This window comes from Lissotriton helveticus, chromosome 11 (genome assembly GCF_964261635.1).
Source record: "Lissotriton helveticus chromosome 11, aLisHel1.1, whole genome shotgun sequence".
Classification (NCBI taxonomy): Eukaryota; Metazoa; Chordata; class Amphibia; order Caudata; family Salamandridae; genus Lissotriton; species Lissotriton helveticus.
This window is the reverse complement of record NC_136072.1, coordinates 15,528,699-15,549,363: the sequence shown is the minus strand read 5'-3', so window position 1 is coordinate 15,549,363 and position 20,665 is coordinate 15,528,699. Positions and strand designations below refer to the sequence as shown.

The following is a 20,665-nucleotide window of genomic DNA, read 5'->3' as shown; positions in this document are numbered from 1 at the left end:
TCGGAGTCCGAATTCCAACCTGCAAGAGGATATAGAACATGCATTGTTAAAAGATGAGATTTTTCTCAATACCTTTCCTTCCATCTTTTGCAGAAATCCCCATTGTTTCAGCTCCACTAGTTCAATTCCATATAGTAGAGTTGCGGGAAATTTTGCTCTAAATACATCCAGAAAGAGAGAAAAGTGTCTCTTCCCGGTAGTATTGTACAAAGAACATAATCCCATACCATGGGCCAGCGCTTTGCGTGAGTTATGTTCGATATGGGGGTTCTCACTAAGATTTGCTGATATTATTTTACCTAAAAAGGTATAGGTTTTAACCACCTCGAGTTTTTGTCCGCCAATGGACCAGGTAAAACTTCCAGACCTACATTTTTTCTTACCAAAAATGCACATGATTTTGCTTTTCAATATATTGATTTTCATGTAATGTGCTTCAGCAAATTGGTTCAATGCAGGTAGACGATTAGATAGACCCTTCGGGGTCAAATCTAAAACAAGTATATCATCCGCATACATTAGGATCGATATAGCTGACCCTCCAATTGTCGGAGCTAGTCCCTCACAAGCTGCAATAGAGGATGGTAAGTCAGCTGTATATAGAGAGAACAATATAGGCGCCAGTATGCACCCTTGTTTTAGCCCATTCTGAGAGGGGATAGATTGAGTGAGACCCCTTTCTCCACCTTGTAGCACCTTACACCATGTGTTCGAGTGTAGAGACCTAACTAATTCAAGTAGATATCCTGGCATACCCAATACAGCCAGCTTTCTCCACAGCGTTGGGCGATCCACCTTGTCAAACGCCGTGGAGAAATCTATAAATGCTGCGTATATGCCGCCACCTCGAACACGTACATATTTGTCAGTAATCACCTGCACTAATGTCAAGTTGTCTAGAGTTCCATGCTCTTTACGAAATCCTGTTTGTTCCATGGGTAAAATCTTATTAAATTCTGCCCAGTCCATTATTAACATTAACAGTCATTTAGCGAAATTTTTTCCTATTGAGTCTAATAAAGCTATTAGACGATAATTAGAAGGCTTCTCCCGGTCACCCTTTTTAAATATCGGGATTAATATACTTCCCCTCCAGGATTCGGGGACTATTCTTGATGTGAAACAAGCTTGAAATACTGGAAGAAGAATCCTACTCCAGGTAGTAACATCCTGCTTAATTATTGACATGGGCAGTTCGTCTGGACCCATAGCTCCGGAAGAGCGCATACTCTTTATCACGGTAGCTATTGATTTCTCAGTAGGGAGGACTATTTTATGCTCACTATTTAGGGCTAGATTCGATATATCCCCCATTGCACTATTAGGAGCATATAAAGTAGTCACAAATAGAGTCCAGACATCTTCCGCAATAGAAATTGGAGTGGGGGTTGTTATTGAACCACATCCTTTCCTTATTATGGACCAGAATTCTCTAGATTTATTATAAGTCGAAGCCTCTCTTAACTTAATCCAGAGAGAATCTTCTTTTTCTCTTTTTAACTTAGATCTCAATCTAACTCTCCTTCTTTTTAATAAGGCTAACTGACTCTCATTTTCCCCAGATCTATTAAGATATTGTTTCCTAATTAGTTTATTTATCTCCTTATTCAATAATAATAATGAACTAGGAGAGAAACATAATCTCTTAGGATTACCCGTTTACATCCAAACTATAGTTATTTTATTATCAAAAAATGTATTGATTATTTGTTTTTTAATCTTGAAATTTGTGTAATCATTTTGTTCACTTGATGAATTAGAATACATTTTTTAGGGAATCTCTGTATGGCAGCCATTTGGACCAGCTTTTCCAGATGATATAGCTAGGGGAACTCATGAATGAAATGTAGAAATCTGTCTGTACCTTGTGGGCACAAGTTTAGGCGGTGAATTGGGTAATATCACAAGGTATAATTTATAGCATAACAGTTCTGCAATACTGTAAGTGCAGATTCTTTGTAAAAAGCAAGCTGTTGTATTAATGTATCATAGGTGGATGTGACATCTGTATGGTTGCCATAAATATACTGTCTATTTATAGGTTAATGGTATCAGAAGCAACCTACCGTTCACGCACATGAGTGGGCTCAACGTCCACCTTAGCGGTGCGTTCGTTGTACTCACCACGGGGTTTGGCCTCAGAGTGAAGTATGACGGGAACCACAGAGTGGAAGTGACCCTGACCAGCGCCTTCAAAGGTGAGGTCTGCGGCATCTGCGGAAACTACAACGGCGACAAGAAGGATGATTTCATTAACCTATCTGGTCAGCTGGAGCCCAACTCCGCCAGCTTTGGAAACAGCTGGCAGGTGTATAATGACTCGAGGTGCGTATATGGTCCACATTGCACTTGTGTACTTGTGTAAGATGTTGCAGTCCTAGCAATGTCCCTGAAGGCGTGTGTACGTGCTGCACTAGGTGCCGTGCAATAAAAGACGACTGGAAATTGGTTTTGGAAGATTCACATCCTAAGCATGTACATTGACTTCGTGTAGCTGCAAAGAGGGTGTCCCAGGTGCTCAGTTGTAAGTCCCAGCTTCTACTTGTGCTTTGCATTTGGGGTGCATTGAGACAACATGGTGTGTCAGACCACAGGATGGTTTGTGTTCTCCTGGGTATGACAGTGTATGTGTTTGCCCAGTTTTTGTCTTTTCCTCATCTACGGCCAGATTTATATTTCGGCGTATGGGTAACTCCATCACAAAGGGGACGGATATCCAGTCCACCAAAATATAAACTCCATTATAACCTATGGGATTTATATTTTAGCAGACGACTATCCGTTACCGTTGTGACCGAGGTACCTGTCCACATAAACATAAATGAGGGCCGTAGTCAGGAATAATTTACTTAGCGCTACTTTTACCAGAATTATTCATGAAGCACGTTCACTTTGTTAAAAGGAAGAACCCAAGGTGAGGTTGGGGGTAATTGTATTACTTCAGAGTCTGTGACTGTCCAGGATCATTGAACTATGGGCTTGATCTGCAAGGATTCCATTGCCTAAAAGTGTTTGCACACTGTGGTTGGACGATAGTGAAGAGAACATACTTCTGCAAACCATTCGCTGTACGCTTAGATTAGTTCCCAAATCACAATTTGCAGGGGGCGCAAAATGCCTAATTAATATTGATTTGAGATTTACCAATTTATGACCCCTTCTGATTGGCTGCAAAACAAGTATGGTGGCCTGAAAAGGACAGCAGACAACCAATCCTGTATTTTAATGCTCAAATGTAAAGTTTTTTTTCTTTTTCTTTTTTAAAAGCATCCTGTTTCCCTTAACTGAACTAGCACTCTCTTTTAAAAAAAACATTTCCTGCTTGAGAAAACTTCTGAAGGGGTCGGTCCCCTGGACTCCTGCATACTCCCCCAAGTCTGCCAACCGTTTCTCAAAGGGGACTGGGTTCCCCCTGGAACCCTCTTGACCTTTGAGATTGGTATGAGGAGCCAGTAACTGGTGACTGGTTTACGACCTGAATTGTGGTTGCAAATTGGAAGTAATTCTCATTTCACGCCCCAACCAATTATGATCCTTTATTGGATGTAAAACCTATGTTATGAGTCGGATTATTTTTGGGGGTTCTAAAATAGGTCCCGTAGATAGCAACTAGTGATTATGCTATCACAGACCCAGTGATTTTGAGAATCGCTGGTTTTGCAATCCTAAAATCCTTTAGTACATCAGGCTCCTGTGTCATAGTTACAGCTACAGAGTCTTCAGTTTGGTGTCTTTATTCTATCTTTTGTTTGCTGTCAAGTTAACATGGGTGTTCCTGTCTGAACATGGCAGTAGCCATAGAGGGGCCTGTGCAATGCTTGTTTTCAATGATTGACCACCCATGGCTCAAAGTTCACCAGATGTGGGGTGTCTCCTCACATGCGGTCACTTCCAGAGATGGACCCCAAGAATGGATCTCAAAGCCCTCAACAGTTCATTGTACCATATTGAGGTGTTTCCATGTCAAGAATGATGATTGGCTCTTGCACCAGAGATGGATGAACATCATTTGCTTCTCCTGGATGTTGCCTCTAATCCTTCCTTCAAGCCTTAGCATCTTGAGACATCACTTAAGACTTTTTGTACAGAGACGTGGCCAGTTGGTGGATCTGGGTAAATCGCTCTGCTACCCTCGTAGGTCTGGTTCTCACGGTATAAACCTTCACATATACCATAATAAATACATCTGGGTGATTGTTTTGCCCTGTACCTCACCTGCTTATCGTGATTATAGGGCTTTTTTGTACTCTAGCCACATGTAAGAACACCTGATGCTTGAGCGTGGTTGACTCTCTGGACCATGCATGTTGTTTTGTGCCATAACTAACCACAACTGAATGGATTGTTTGTTTGTGTTGAATTTTTGTCCTTCAGCACTAGTTGTAGATCAGTGGACCTCTGTGTATTGAGACAGTTGCAGATTGTGAACATCAAGCAGTGATACAGGAGAGCGATTTCTCTACTTAGGAATCAATAGTTCATCCAAGGATGAGTAGACGTGAGCATGTGTCGGAGAGGCTGCGATACACTGATGGGGCGGCAGGATGTATGTCCGCTTGCTCAAGGGAAGTTGATGAGATGAGATGGTATATACTAGCCTCGTCCTGGGACTGCCTTACGCCCTCCCCCGAAAGAGGTCATCTTGCTGTCATACCGTCATTTTGTCACCCAATGATTTTCTTTTAAGACATCCAATATTACACACATGGCTACCTCATTTATTTACTATCAAATGTCAGCTTGGCACATTAATGTACAAAAAAAGATTGTTTTTCACTGCATAGCTGACTTCACCTTCTTCTGTCTTTAGTTGTTTGCCAGATATCGGCATTGAGCCAAACTGCACAGATGCGGATAAAGACGTTATCCAAAGCCCTCAATTGTGTGGGATTCTGACGGACCCGACTGGACCCTTCAGCACCTGCCACGGGAAAATTGACCCAACAGCTTATTTTGGTGCCTGCCTCTATGACTTGTGTGCCCTCGACATGGACATAGGAAGTCTGTGTAACAACCTTGAGTCTTATGCTGCAGCGTGTCAGGCCGACGGCATCTCAATCGGCTCCTGGAGAAACGACACATTCTGCGGTGAGTATGAACACCACAAAACCCACATGAGTCTGACAGTGTCACATTTGCAGGAGTAGAGTATAGTGTGCAACTCTTCTCATCATTGAGTGATATTCTGAATTACAAGTCAAACTTGCTATTTAACAATTTGTTTACTTGTTGGAAAATTGGGCACCTTCTTGCATGTATTGGTACTGGCAGAATTTGTATCATCCAGAGATGCTACTGCTACCATCATGGAGTTGTAACTCCTTACCCTCTGATCTTAAGGGGTTATTTAAGTATCCTGCCTTCTGTCACTTGGCAGGAATCCTAGACACAGAAGATAAACATACTCTTAAGATGTAAATCTAAGCTGCAGAAGGAAATGCTTTGCAGAGGTTTGGCACGGCCAAGGATACTAAGGCAGATGTGAGTGTAGTGGTGTCCAGCATGGTTTCAGTGGGGTAAGACGCATGCCAGATGTCCAAGACCACCCATGATGATGTAAAATATGTCTTTATATTTAGGATTATTGTATGTCATTTTTCAAAATGTAGATATTGTGGTATTAAGCCTGGCCCTCTGGCCTTCTTAGAAATTAAGTTGGAAACTGCCTTTTCAAGAACCATTCATAATACTACATAGATTTAGCACAATACAACAGGTTGTTTTTTAGTAGTTGTTGGAGACACACATTGTGTTTGCCTGTAAAGTTAAGTCGATGTAGGGAAAATCATCACCGCACAGTGGGAGAGTCATAAAAGAGTAATAATTCTGAGGAAGGAACGGGATAGGTAGGGTTGGAGAGGGGTGGTGAGTAAGCAAGAGCACGAGCAGGAGGAAAGGGCAGGAAGAACATGTCTGAGAGTAAGGACCTTCTCTCAGATCCAATGCGGATTCTTAGTGTAGACAATGAGATGTCAAGGTTCTCCCCGGCCCTCCCTGGACTAATCAGCAAATAGAAGGGAATGCACTACCCATCTAGATTACTGCTGGTAGTGACTGCTTTGCCTGCTGAGGCTCAACCTCCCTGTGCGAACAAAAGCACTACTGCATCGAGACCTCTGCCTCTTGTTCCCCACCACCACTGCAAGAGACCAGTTGCATACTAAGTTTGAAGGCAAGGGTTCATTAAGAATTTCAATTCTCTCAGGAAACAGTGCTGCATGGTTTAGCGAGGGTTAGCACTCGCAGAAGATGAGTGGTGCTGGTGTACCAAAGACAGAAGCACAGGGTGGTTGAGCTTACCATTGTTGGATAGTGGTACTAGGTAATTGTTAAGGGGCTGGAGTTCTGTTGATGGGCATTCCAATGTCTGAGAGTTACTGTTCATTTGGAGAAGAGGATTGTGGTTGGAAGGGGTGGAGAGCGAGTTTGCAATGTCCCGTGGCCCATAGTAATGGTGGAAGTTGAAGATTAGGAGTGAGCCTTGAGAAGGCCACAGCTGTAAGTACAGGGATGTCAGGGAAACAAACTATTTAATTCTGAGAGTACAGAGCATAGCTAGTAGCAACATCCTTACTACCTTGAAGCTGCTGTTTTCACTAAAAAGTGCTAACTATCTCGAACAATGCATCACTAAATGGCCAATAAATAATATGTTAATAAATGGATTATTAACAAGCAACATCTGCTGTAAGTAGCTGAGCACAAGAGCAGAAACCCTACCTTAGTAATCAGTGGGCCCTAGGTGGTAAAAAGATTGTGTTTCAATGCAAAATAGTAATTCACTCATTTAGTATTAAATACAAATTTTCTCTTATAGCGATTTCCTGTGAACCCAACAGTCACTATGAGGAATGTGGCACCGCCTGCCCAGGTACCTGCGTGAATCCCGGCTCACCTTCATCTTGTGACCGTCCATGTGTTGAAGGCTGTGTTTGCGACAGTGGGTATCTCCTCTACAATGACAAGTGTGTCCCCCGCACTCAGTGCGGGTGTTGGGAGGATGGAAAGCACTATCCAGTTGGATCTGAACACTGGACTGACAACACCTGCTCCAAAAAATGCCGCTGTCCATCCCAGGGGGGCAGTTTGGTGTGTAATGATGCTACATGTGAGAAGGACCAGTACTGCGGGATTTCTAATGGGGTGCCCGGCTGTGACCCCTACACTTACGGCATTTGTTTAATCTCAGGAGACCCTCACTACACCACCTTCGATAAAGAGACCCATCACTTCATGGGGATTTGCACCTACACGCTGGCCAAGCTCTGCACCAACTCCTCCTCACTGCCATATTTCAACGTGGAGGCCAAGAATGAGCACCGTGGGAACCCATCAGTGTCCTACGTGGCAAAGGTCATAGTGGACGTCTATGGCCAACAAATACAAATTATCAGGAAGGAGCCAAACCGTGTTCTGGTAAGTATGCCAACAGGATGCAGCACATGGGCACTATACCAAAGTAATGCAGTTTTAGTTTTCGGCTAAATGTAAATGTTTTCATTCCATATTGATTTATTAGCAGTAAATACTACTCAGGATAAAAGTTATTTTTGTTAATTGAGTTTTGCTCTAAAAAAACTGAATTTTCTTAGACTATTTTTGTAAGATGAAAAAGTATTGCAATGAAATTTAACACAGCAATTTGAATATAATTCCTCTCAGTGAAAAAGTATGAGAAAGATACTGGTACTTACGTGTGAACTCCCAAACCCATATGACACTGGGATCTATGTTGTAATATGAAGCATGGGCTGGACATGTGGTCCCGAGTGGCAGATGATGGCAGATCACATGGCCTATCTGTCTGGGGGGGTAAATCTGGGATCAGATTTCAAAACTGATGAAAGACATTTTCAGATTGTCTGTTTTTCCAATACTAGGAACAACTTAAAATGACAATTGAATGAGTTTATTACATTGCTTTTAAGTTGAATATTTATTCAGCCAATCAAACCACTTCAACTAAAGGCACATTTACATAAATTACATTTATATTTTAATGTATGAGATTATTTAAGAAACCGAAACCCACCAATGGGTGGCATTTTCAATGGTTTGAAAGTGAAATCCTTTTACAGGGAAAACATTATCGCTCACTGGCGTAGATGACTTAAAATTTACATCCCACAGTAAATTGCTATAGTTTTCAAAAGCTTCATTTCCATGCCTGAAGTTTACCAGACAAAGATGGCTGCCTGCCTGTTTACCAATCGTTCATGTCCATCTACCTGGCAGGCTGTGTAGTTGAAGAAGTGAACATCATTATGCAATTCTAATTGTGTTATATCTGGAGAATGCAATCCAGGCACCTATGAACAACAAAAGCACACAATTGTGCTTTTATTACACCTCTATGGTCCCCTAGATGCCGATATATATATATATATATATATATTCACTGAAAAAACCATAGGTTATAGACCATATATAGTTAGGAATTAGCATTTACAAAACCTTGAAAATTCACTGAAAAAACCATAGGTTATAGACCATATATAGTTAGGAATTAGCATTTAAAAAACCTTATTTTACTCACACAAAACCATTGAAATTCCATATATAGTTAGTTGCACTAACTATATATTGCGCACCCGCAATCCACTGCTGATGATGTCACATATTACATCATTCATGACATGGTCAGTGACATCACTGATGACATCACTGATGACATCTCAAATGACATCACTGATGACATCACTGATGACAACATCCAGTGACTATGTTTCTGTAAAGTTAAAATATGTCTTACATATTGAAGAATGAGTGGATGTATAAGTGTCTGGACGAAGGATTTAGTAGGTGCATGACTGAATGTATGAGTGAGTGATTAAATGTGTCTCACTGAGTGCATGGGTTAGTGACTAAACTGTCTTAATTTGTGCATCATTATGTCTGTTGTTCTGTAAACTGCTGCATGTGTTGATCAGTAGCTATCTGAGTAACTATATGGGTTATTGATTGATTGCCCAAGTATTTGCATGGGAGACTGAGTGTGTGTGTGGCTGGCTGGGAGGTGTGTGACTCTGTACAGATCAATGTGTACTTGTATCAATGATTGTATAAGAGAGTAAGTATGTGTTAGTATATGGTTGAAAACGTAAGGTGCTCTATGTTTAACTGTATAGAGTAGAAAATGGAAGTGTGATTGATTCTTTACAGGACTGACTAGGTGTGTGAGTAACTCCATGGATGAGTGGCAGAGTGTGAGTGTCTGTATAGGTGTATGAGTGCATATGATTGTGTTGTAAACATGAGTGATTGTATGTATGAATGATTGTATGGGTGAATGAGTGAATGTGTGTGTAGACGTAGGAATCAGTGAGTACGTATGTAGTAACTAGTATTGGTGTGTCAATGGTTTCAAAAATTATACTCTGTTTTTAACACTGGGTGAAACAGAGGTTATATTAAAATGTGAGGAGATGCATTGTATTGTCACATGAATGATATCATCAGTGATGTGGTCATTGATGTCAAATGAGATGTCATCAGTGATGTCATCAGTGATGTCATTTGAGATGTCATCAGTGATGTCATCAGTGATGTCACTGACCATGTCATGAATGATGTAATATGTGACATCATCAGCAGTGGATTGCGGGTGCGCAATATATAGTTAGTGCAACTAACTATATATGGAATTTCAATGGTTTTGTGTGAGTAAAATAAGGTTTTTTAAATGCTAATTCCTAACTATATATGGTCTATAACCTATGGTTTTTTCAGTGAATTTTCAAGGTTTTGTAAATGCTAATTCCTAACTATATATGGTCTATAACCTATGGTTTTTTCAGTGAATTTCAATGGTTTTTTAATAGCAAATATCATAAGCTGTCGAATGTCAAGTACGTGGTAAGAATTTTTTTTTTCGTGTTTATGCACACTGATCTGCTTTGATTGCTGCCCCCCACCCCTCATTTCTATTAGGAGTACTCTCTCTTTGCAGATAGTGAAGGGTAGTTAACGCAGCCCTTTCCCCCTTTGTAATCCGTCGTGCCTGCTTCTCTCTCCATTTGATTGATTGTTCTCTTTGGTTCATTCTCTATTTACAAACAAGCACAGAGTCGCAATACTCTGTTTACTCTTTGCAGATAGCGAAAAATCGTGTAAAAAAACAAAAGGAATCGAGCAAAATCAGTAGGCCACTAATGGGATCTCTTTTGACCTCGCTAAAATAGAAACATTAGGAACAACCTGTTGAAAATAGCAATGCGTATGTATATAAGCGGCGTTCATTTGTGTTCACAGTACCCCTTGTTGATTGTTTCAATCGAGCATTGAATTGTTCGAAGTTAATTCTCTTAACGATCTTCTCTACCTGCAAACGAGGAAGAATAGGAATATTCTATCTCCCTTTGCAGATAGTGAAGGGTAGGTAACGCAAGCCTTTAACACGTCGTACCTATTTCATTCCTCATTGATTGATTGATTGTCCGAACATTGACTGTTTGGGAATTAGTTCTTTTTGGAGGTATTCCCTGTTTGCAAATAAACGTAGGAAAATCTTTGCAAGTAGTGAAAGGGTATGTAATGCGGACCTTTCTCCCCCGTTGTAATCTGTCATGCCTATCTACTCCCCACTGATTGATGCACCTTTTTCACCCGGACCATTTACTAGAGATACGTCATCTGGCCCGACCAGAGAGCACCCCTAGTGAAAAGGACATATGCAATAATAACAAAGTGATCACTGTATCCTGTTAACAGAAACTTTACCATGAAACAACCTGGAAAGAAAAAAATAGGAAAACGAAAATCAGTAGGCCACTGATGAACATGAACTTTTATTAAACAACGAACAAAGAAACGATAACATAACATAATGATAAAACCTATTAATGTCCTAGAAACAAGAAAACGTTAAAATATGCCAGTGGTGAGAGACCAGAAAAACAGTAAGAGAAACCAAATCACCCCTCGCTGTCCCACCGCCTGCCACGCCAAAAAAATCGATAGACTAGGGAAAATGCAAGTCAGTAGAACATCCACCCCCACTCTGGAAACTTCCAAGGTGGGGCAGGGTTCCGGCTACGCCCAGCCGGGAGCAGCCCATATAAGGCAGGTCCTGCTGCCACGCCTCGGCCAGGAGATCCTAACGTAGGGTGTAGCCGGAGGAGAGGCCGAGACCAGCGGGACCCGGCCAGGGGATTGCCTTTACAACGCTGAACAGTTGCAGGGGGGGGGAATGTCTCCTCGACCCTCCCCTCTCTCTCCCAGTCCGGCCGCGGTGGCCCTTGAGAGTTGCAGGTAGTCCCGCCACATGCTCTTCCGGTCCGACCACCAACGGTCGGGGGGCCGAGGCCGACGGGATCCGGCTGCAGCCGATAAACCAAGAAACCCGTTCATGGGGCCAGAGCCAGGGGCGTCCGGCCGACATCCACCGGAAGCCCGGCCCGAAGACGGACGGGACACTTCTTTCTTTTATAATGGCTGCGACAACACTGGAGGGGGATGTCTTGCACATGCCTCCGACCCCCCCCTCGTCCTCATCGCCTGGTCCGGCCATAACAAATCTCAAGCGAGACGCCGTGGGGTGCACTGGGAGGGAGAGACGGTGCGAACAGGCCTCTCCCGCCTCCCCAGGTGGAGGCTTCCCAGCTGCACCCTCAGCGCTCCAGGCGGTGGCATCCTAACAACTACAGTGCTGCACAGTTTCGGAACGACCTAGATAACGGTTCTTCCACTGTGGCCATGCTGCAACGTCTCGCCCGGCAGGGTGGAGCCCGTCCGCTCATGTGACCCCGCGATCGCCGGTAGCTGCCGAACTCTCAAAATGGCGGTCGACCTGGCAAGAGCGGGCCCAACATAAAGAAATGGCCCGGTCACTGGTTGACTCCACCACCGTAGTCCTCCACGACCTTGAAGATTCTAGAGGAGCCGCGGGAGTCTCCGACCCCCGATGGGGAATGACTGCCATGATCGCCCGTGGAGTGACGAAACTGTATCCGCGGGACGTCGGCGCTCCCATGCTGGCGCCAGCCTCACTTTGAATTACTACAATCCTGCAGACCTCACTTCCGGTGAAAGCACAGTGTGACCCGGTAGGAAAAATTATTGCACCCCCTCCCCTTTTTGACTGATAGTTCAAACCACCGATCCTTTCCTTTGCCCTTTTAACGGAACTTTGGACTGCCTCCCCCTCTTTTACATTTTCTAGAGAAAACAAAACATTAACCACTACATTAGCATAGCAGTTGACACCAGAACTGTTTTCAAATTGAAAACCAACAACATCTTCAACAGAATCCTTTTTGTTTCTGCTGTGACCCTGCTACAGCACAGGCATTGTCCCCAGCAGTAATTCTGCAATGCCGGTAAGAATAGCTGTGGTGCCTACTGGACTCACTCACCCCCGCGGCGCCCCGGCGCCGTTATTTGCTGGGCGGCAACTTACTAGACATCACTTTCGTGCCATCTAGATTTCAGCGCGTTCTGCTGCCTTGGAACTATTCGCACAACAGACTGCTACTGACGACCCACCCCCAGGCAACATCTTCTGAATTTTCATAATTTGAAAGAACTAGTAACATGTCCTCATCAGGAATTCAAAAGAAATTGCCACGGTCTCTTCGTTGTTTAAATGTTTTTACTGTTTTTGTTTTGTTGTATATATTTATATGTTATTAAAGTTTTATATTCCTACTACTTTGTTGGAGTGCTATATATTTTTAATGTGACACATAATTGTAAAAACTATGATGTACAAAGAGTCATTCCTAGAATCTTCCGCTTCAGGCTCGGTCCCCTCACCAATCACAATACAGGATGGTTTTCAGATAGTAGGAACACGTGTGGTGTGACGGATCTCATCGGGTGTGGGCCTTGATCTACTATAACTCCTTTGAAGAGGGGTGAATCTTTACAGCTGGAGCCATAAACTACATCTGCAGGGCTAGCTGATAGCCTGGACAATCGGACGCAGAGGAAGAGGAGTGTCAGAGGGTGCGGTAGTGAATAGGGCGAAAGGGAGGTGTCGGGCGGGCACAGAGTGTGATTCTCAGGGAAGAGCAGCGCAGATGGGGGAAGGTTTATTGCCCATGCATAAGACAGAGAGCGGTGGTGACCAGTGCCTGGGGGAGATGCTTACGAGGGTGAGGAGCCATGCTACGAATCGACAGCGTGCAGAGAGTGGGTCTGGTCAAGACATCTAAAATGGCTGCCGTGCACGACAAAAGTGTGGCATTTCAAAAAAGGCAAGATGGCGCAGACAATGTTTTTCAACACTTCCTCATTTCCTTCGAATCGAACGTTAACAGACGTTGGGGCATATTACCAAAGTTAAGCGATATTTATCGCTAACGATGCTTACCAACCAATTTTTTACCACTAAGCATCGTCAGAAATTATCGAAGATAAACCTTACTATTATCAAGGTTCATCGCAAATGCGATAATAAACGGCCGCAATGCATGAATATCGCTAAAAACTCAGCGATATTCATGCATTACCGAGCTAATACTCTTAGCCATGTTATCCACCTCCCATTGGATAACATGGCTAAGAACTGCTCAGGGCAGGTGTTACTTTTTGGAGATATTCGCGCTTAGCGCGAATATCTCCAAAAGTTGGTAATAGGAGATAGATATCTTGCATGTTGTAATGCAAGTTATTGTGGTATATGGAACTCATACCATAATCTCTCAGGAAAGCAGAAACTGATCCTTTTGGGACCGCCTAAAAAGGCCTAGGGGGTGAGGAGTACTCTACTTTGCCCCCTTTTCACGTTCCGAACTATTTTATTTTACTCTCTTCTGTAATTACACAAAATAGCAGCGATAAGATGCATCGGAGACACACAGTGAGAGAAAGGAGGCCGGAGATGAAGAAGACATGTCAAATACACATTGGAGATAATATAGTGGCAGAAGGGAAGTAAATATGAGTAAACTTACCATGTAACATAAAAATTTTGCACTCTATACTATAAGTCTCATTTTATACTACAATCACTTCGCTACAACCTCATAAATTAAAAATAAAAATGAATAATGTCTCAAACAATTTTTGATTTCTAAATATAAATTTATTCTTCAGAATTTTCTAAATTTGAAAGAACTAGTAACATGTCCTCATCAGCAATGTCCTCATTAAAAGTCTCCAATGATGATTCTTGTAACTCTATGGTCTCCAAACACTCGATAAATTCGCCATCAAGAGATTGATCAAAAAAATCATTCACGTCATCTCCTCCTTCTGACAATATTTCATTATTGGTGCTGTCAATTTCAATCAATGTAGTGGAATCATTCAAGTCATCTCCTCGTGACAATATTTCATTATTGGTGCTCTCAATTTCAATCAATGTAGTGGAATCATTCAAGTCATCTCCTCCTTGTGACAATATTTCATTATTGGTGCTGTCCATTTCAATCAATCTAATGGAATCATACAAGCCATCTCCTCCTTGTGACAATATTTCATTATTGGTGCTCTCAATTTCAATCAATGTAGTGGAATCATTCAAGTCATCTCCTTGTGACAATATTTCATTCTTGGTGCTGTCCATTTCAATCAATCTAATGGAATCATACAAGTCATGTCCTCCTTGTGACAATATTTCATTATTGGTGCTCTCAATTTCAATCAATGTGTTGGACAATTCAAAAGAAATTGCCACGGTCTCTTCATTGTGAGCCATTTTATTTTGAAATTGCTTGCTGTAAATTGCAGAAAAAAATAATCACTTTCATTTATCGTCTTTAGTAATACATAATATAAAACTAACTTTATCAAGTATTTAGTATAACAGAAGGACTGCAAATAAATAACAGAAAACATTTTTCAAATTATCTTCAAGTGTACAACATAGTTCCCCATACAAATTAACAACTCACCTTTTTAAAAGTAGCAGAAGTGTTAGTACTGTGTAAATCAAACACCAGAAATTCACCACCAAAAATTCCTCACAAATGTACCTCAGACAGTAGTATCACAAAATGGCTGTGGTTTCCTCTCATTTGACATATATACATAACCAATTAACTTTCATCACACACAAATACAAAACCAAAGTAACATTTTAATTGGTTCTAAATTTCAACACTTTCAAATGTGTTTTCCCCATGCAATTTTCCATAGGACATTTACATACGTCTACAGCCTGAATGGCTGAACGGAATTACACCAAACTTGGCAAAATGGTACATCAAACCTAAGAGGTCAGGAAGGATCTACTATGCCCCCTTATGGTCATTTCCCCCTTCGCTTTGGCCTCCTCTTGTCTCTCAATCCTACCGAGGGACAAGATGGCGGCCGCTACGGACTGTTTGGAATGTTGACAGACGCCGGAGAACCAATCAGCTTCGCAAAGCTCCGTAACGCGAAAAGTACGCGAAGCGGAGCGCTGTTACAGATATATATCTTTTTTTCAACGTTAATTTCTCAAAATCCACTGGAGCACATATATTGAGACCTAGCAAAGGCACATCGGGCTACCAGTCCCTAATATTTTGCCAAGTTTCGTGCAAATCCATTCAGCCGTTCGATTATTATTATTTTGGGTTTTTTTTGCCCCGCGGGGCCCTTTTAAAACCTCCACATCAAACCTAGGGGGTCAGCGAGGATCTACTATGCCCCCTTATAGTTATTTCCCCCTTTGTTTTGACCTCCTCTTGTCTCTCGATCCTACCGAGAGACAAGATGGCGGCCGCTACGGACTGTTTGGAATGTTGACAGACGCCGGAGAACCAATCAGCTTCGCTTCACAAAGCTCCGTTGCGCGAAAAGTCCGCGAACCAGAGCGCTAACCGGTCCGCTGTTACAGATATATATCTTTTTTTAAACGTTAATTTCTCAAAATCCACTGGAGCACATATATTGAGACCTACAAAAGGCACATCGGGCTACCAGTCCCTACAATTTTGCCAAGTTTCGTGCAAATCCATTCAGCCGTTCGGGCTAAAAGTGAGGCCAACCGCCCTATGGAAAACTCAATGTTAAAAACACGTTTTGGGACCCCCCTTTTTTCTCGGCCCCCACTGGACGAACCCCCCCCAAATTTTCAAGGGCTGCTCAGAAACAAAATGTGCCATTTTCCTGAAAATTTCAGCCGATTCCGTCCACAAACGCCAAAGTTATTAGACATAGAATTTTCAAAAAACCCATAGAGAAAAAATCCTAACTATATATACCTACTGGCGACCGCCAGTAGGTAATATATATATATATATATATATATATATATGCGTCTTCTAGATACCAATCCATCAATGTAGGTCCTCTAGACGCCGATCCATCAATCCTGATCCTGTAGACGCTGATCCATCAATATGGATTCTCTAGACACCGATGCATTAACATAGATCTTCGGGATGCTCATCCCTCAATTAGACACTGGTCCATCAATATGGATCCTCGAGATGCCGATCGTTTAATACGGATCCTCTAGATGCCGATCGATCAGTACGGATCCTCTAGACACCAATCCTTCAGTATGGATCCTTTAGATGCCGAACCATCCCTGCAAATTCTCTAAACATCGATCCATCAACTCAGATCTTCTAAATGCTGATCCGTCAATTAGACATTGATGTATCAATACGGATCCTCTAGGTGCTGATCTTTCAATGCTGATCCTCTAGACGCCAATCCTTTGGTACGAATCCTCTAGATGCTGTTCATCAATACAAATTCTCTAAACGCAGATCCAGCAACACAGATCTTCTAGATGCTGATCCATCAATTAAACACCAATCCATCAATATGGATCCTCTAGATGACGATCGATCAGTACGGATCCTCTAGGTGCTGATCCATCAATGCTGATCCTCTAGACACCAATCCTTCAGTACGGATCCTCTAGGTGCTGATCCATCAATGCTGATCCTCTAGACGCCAATCCTTCAGTACGGATCCTCTAGATGCCGATCCATCAATAAAAATTCTCTTAACTTCGATCCATCAACACAGATCTTCTAGATGCTGATCCATCAATTAGACACTGATCCATCAATACGGATCCTCTAGGTGCTGATCCATCAATACTGATCCTCTAGACGCCAATCCTTCGGTACGGATCCTCTAGATGCCGGTCCATGAATACAAATTCTCTAAACGCCGATCCAGCAACACAGATCTTCTAGCTGCTGTTTCATCAATTATACACTGATCCATCAATACTGATTCTCTAGACACCGATCCATCAACACAGATCTTATAGATGCTGATCCATCAATTAGACACCAATCCATCAATACAGATCCTCTAGATGCCGATCCATCAATACAGATCCTCTAGCTGCTGATCCATCAATACTGAGTCTCTAGACACCGATCCATTAACACAGATCTTATAGATGCTGATCCATCAATTAGACACCGATCCATCAATAAGGATCCTCTAGACACCGATCGGTCAATCTAGGTGCTGATCCAGCAATACAAATTCTCTAAACGCCAATCCATCAACACAGATCTTCTGGATGCTGCTCCATCAATTAGAAACAAATCCATCAAAACGCATCCTCTAGATGTTGATCCATCAATGCCGATTCTCTAGGCACTTGTAAGGTGAAAGAGGGGGCATGGTTTGACAGAGCATCCTGCCCACAAAACTCTAAGGAATGCTTATGGTCCGTGCTCAAAATCCCAGAATAGTGATAAAATACTATTGAGTAGTCCTTAGAAGAGACTGTACATTGGGATTATCGTGTAAGTCTGAAATACCTTGAATATAAAGATACAATCAGGAATCAGTCAGGCTGAGTCAGGCTACTGAACCCTTGAAAATGGTTCACCGGTTGTCATGGCTGAGGGCGCAGGAAGGCTCTAAGACCTCATTAGATCTCTGGGATCACTTTAAATATTGTTCCTTATACCATGCCAACCAACATAGCGTCATGGGAAGCCCACCATTGCCACCAGGTGAGAAACCAAGTACGTCCACAGACCCCGCTCCACCCTGTTTGAAGGTAGTAGTTAGACCTCCGGCTGACAGAGCTGCGGACCATCTCCTGCTCCTGGTGAAAACAGGTAAGCCCAACCTTAGCGTGGACCATTGTGCAGAAGGTTGCTATTCTCCAGCAGGAAGACAAGATTCCGTACGTGTTCACATCATCCTGATTTTTCTCCCCTGGATGGGCCCAACACAGCTGCCCACTGAGAGTTGGACATGTCTCTAGCTTCAAGAATGAAGGAAGAACATTCTCTGCTAGGATTCCTCTTTTTGACACCCTAAACAAGGGATTTTGTTTGCCCTTTTTTACTGTAAAATGTTCTCTATGATTACCCAATTTATTTGGCACTAATGACATTTCACCACCCTGGATTCAGGTTGTCACGCACCCAGCGCTGTCTTATGAAGATGACGTGGCAGCGCCTAGAGATCTTAGAGGCATGAAAAATCTTCTGGCATTTAGAAAAGGACCAAAACATGGCTATTTTCAACCTCGTTGAGAAATTCTACTCCATGCTTTACGCCTTCTTTAGGTCTTCCTACAGTGCCAGGACACCTTCGGGTAACAGTCACCCTCTACAAATATCTATAACTTAACATAACATGGCTCTATTCTTCCAGGCCTGTAAGGGGTTGGCAAAGCATACTGAGGCCACACACAAATGTGTCCAAATCAACGAGAAAAGGCAATGACATTTGGGAGTAAAAGTTGGCCATGGAATTCGGACGTAATTCCTCCAGATGTGCCTTGAAAATAATCAGGAAGAGGATCAAGGAGGTTAAAGGGTTTACCTATTTCATAAATCAGATGTTGTAATGGATACTCCAGGTACGGTTCAAAGCCTAAGGACACATTGGGGGAAATCGGGTACTAAAATTATGGTTTGATGATGAACAATTGGTTTAACAATTAATAAAGTTTTGCTGAAGTATGGCTGGTGCTGGATAGGCTCACATAAGGCATATTCTGGTGCCAGACTACAAATATCCAACATTATACCCCAGGCACAGGCACTGTTGTCCTATCAAGACTATATACTCACCCACCACACTCAGAGGCATGAGCAATAATTAAGTATGAAAATTATCCATCTTTAAGAACTGACTGAGACACAAACAGATGGATAGTCGCATGTTGAAGAAATACCTTGGAAATTGTATTTCTTTTACTGTGGCCTTCCCTCTTTATGCTGTAAAGTTTGTAAGACTCCAGAATAATGTGTGCTTGACCTTTGGTGGGGATAAGCAATTCCTAAAGGAGTCTACAATGTATTGTCCTGCATAAAATAGATAAATAATGAAGATTTCTACCCTACTTGTAGTTTGCACAAACAAGTAGTATGTCAGGTGAACTAATTAGATGTTGTTATAATATATAAGTAAACATTTAGCTCTCCCCTTATGATTTTGAAGAAATAGAACAGAATATAGGGCCCGATTCACAAAAGTAATGTGAGACAAAATACTAACTTTAGTACTCCTAAATCCCCTTTGTGAATACCGAAAGTCGTAAACTTAGGATTTTGTCTCGGATTACTTTTGTGAATCGGGCCCGTAGTCTCTTGCTTACTCACATTATGCTGTGACATATTTCAGTATAAACTCTTCAAATGAAAGCGAGGCCATAAACTCAAGCAGTATATACAATAATGGAATGCGTTTCCTTTTTATCTAGATTAATGGACTCTGGGTGAACCTACCTGCAAGTCTGACTAATGGTTCCATCATCGTGGGGCGGAGTGGAAGGTACATATCAGTGGAGACAGATTTCTCACTCACCATTTCCTACGATACGGATCACTCCATGGAAGTGAAGGTGCCAACCGCTTACTTCAACCAGACATGTGGAATGTGCGGAAACTTCAACAACCGCAGACAAGATGATTACATGATGCCCAATGGGCAACAAGCCCAGAATACCAACCAGTTTGGAAACAGCTGGAATGTTGAGAAAGGCAATCCATTGTGTGATGGACTAGTAACGCCGACGCCAGTTGTTTGTCCACCAGATTTGGAGGCCCTCTACAAGAGCTACCAGTTCTGTGGACTCTTAACCAGTAAAGATGGGCCTTTCAGGGAGTGCCATTCTGCAATTAATCCAGAAGGCTTCTTCGATAGCTGTGTCTTCGACCTCTGTGCTATGGGTGATGATATTCCAACGCTGTGCAATGCTCTGGAGGCCTATGCGGATGCGTGCCAGCGAGCTGGAGTATCGCTTCCTCCCTGGAGAGACCCTGATACTTGTGGTAAGTATTGCTGGAGAGAAGTAAGGGATTTGTCATGCTTAGTATCCTGGCTATTATTTTCCTTATAACACACAAACATGTCAATTGAAAGCACAGTTTGGTGGGTAGAAATATGTGACACCAGCGATGGAGGAACATTCTGGAAACTGTAACTCCAGAAAACCCGGGGATATACATCTTTTAAATTATGTCACGGTCTTAGGAAATCACCTCTGCTGTCCCATATGGAGTTCCAGCAGGGTAAATCGTACTTCATTTGATAGGCGTTATGTAAGTATTATTTACGTTAAAGGGGATAAAGCATTTCTTGAACATAAATAACAAAATAGTGAAAAACTATAATTTAAAGTTAGAGTAAAAAAAACTCAACAAAAATGAATTTGTCTTGAAAACGCTTTAATGTGTAAGATACTTGGGATGTCCATGCTCCGCAGGAGAAGGAGATTCTAGTTCAGAGTCACATTGGAAGAAGTTTCATCTTCCAATGGAAAATAGAAAGGGCTCTGTGACGCAAGCAGGCCCTT

General features: G+C 42.3%; 1 protein-coding gene across 1 annotated transcript in view; it reads left to right on the top strand.

Moving 5' to 3' along the window:
* LOC144791347 (uncharacterized) overlaps positions 1-20,665 on the top strand; it is a 363,412-nt gene that overhangs the window by 103,434 nt on the left and 239,313 nt on the right. The window contains exons 20-23 of the mRNA XM_078666025.1: positions 2,042-2,325; positions 4,811-5,088; positions 6,818-7,416; positions 19,571-20,141. Of these exons, the coding sequence (XP_078522151.1) occupies positions 2,042-2,325; positions 4,811-5,088; positions 6,818-7,416; positions 19,571-20,141 (1,732 nt within the window). The remainder of the gene's footprint in view (positions 1-2,041; positions 2,326-4,810; positions 5,089-6,817; positions 7,417-19,570; positions 20,142-20,665) is intronic.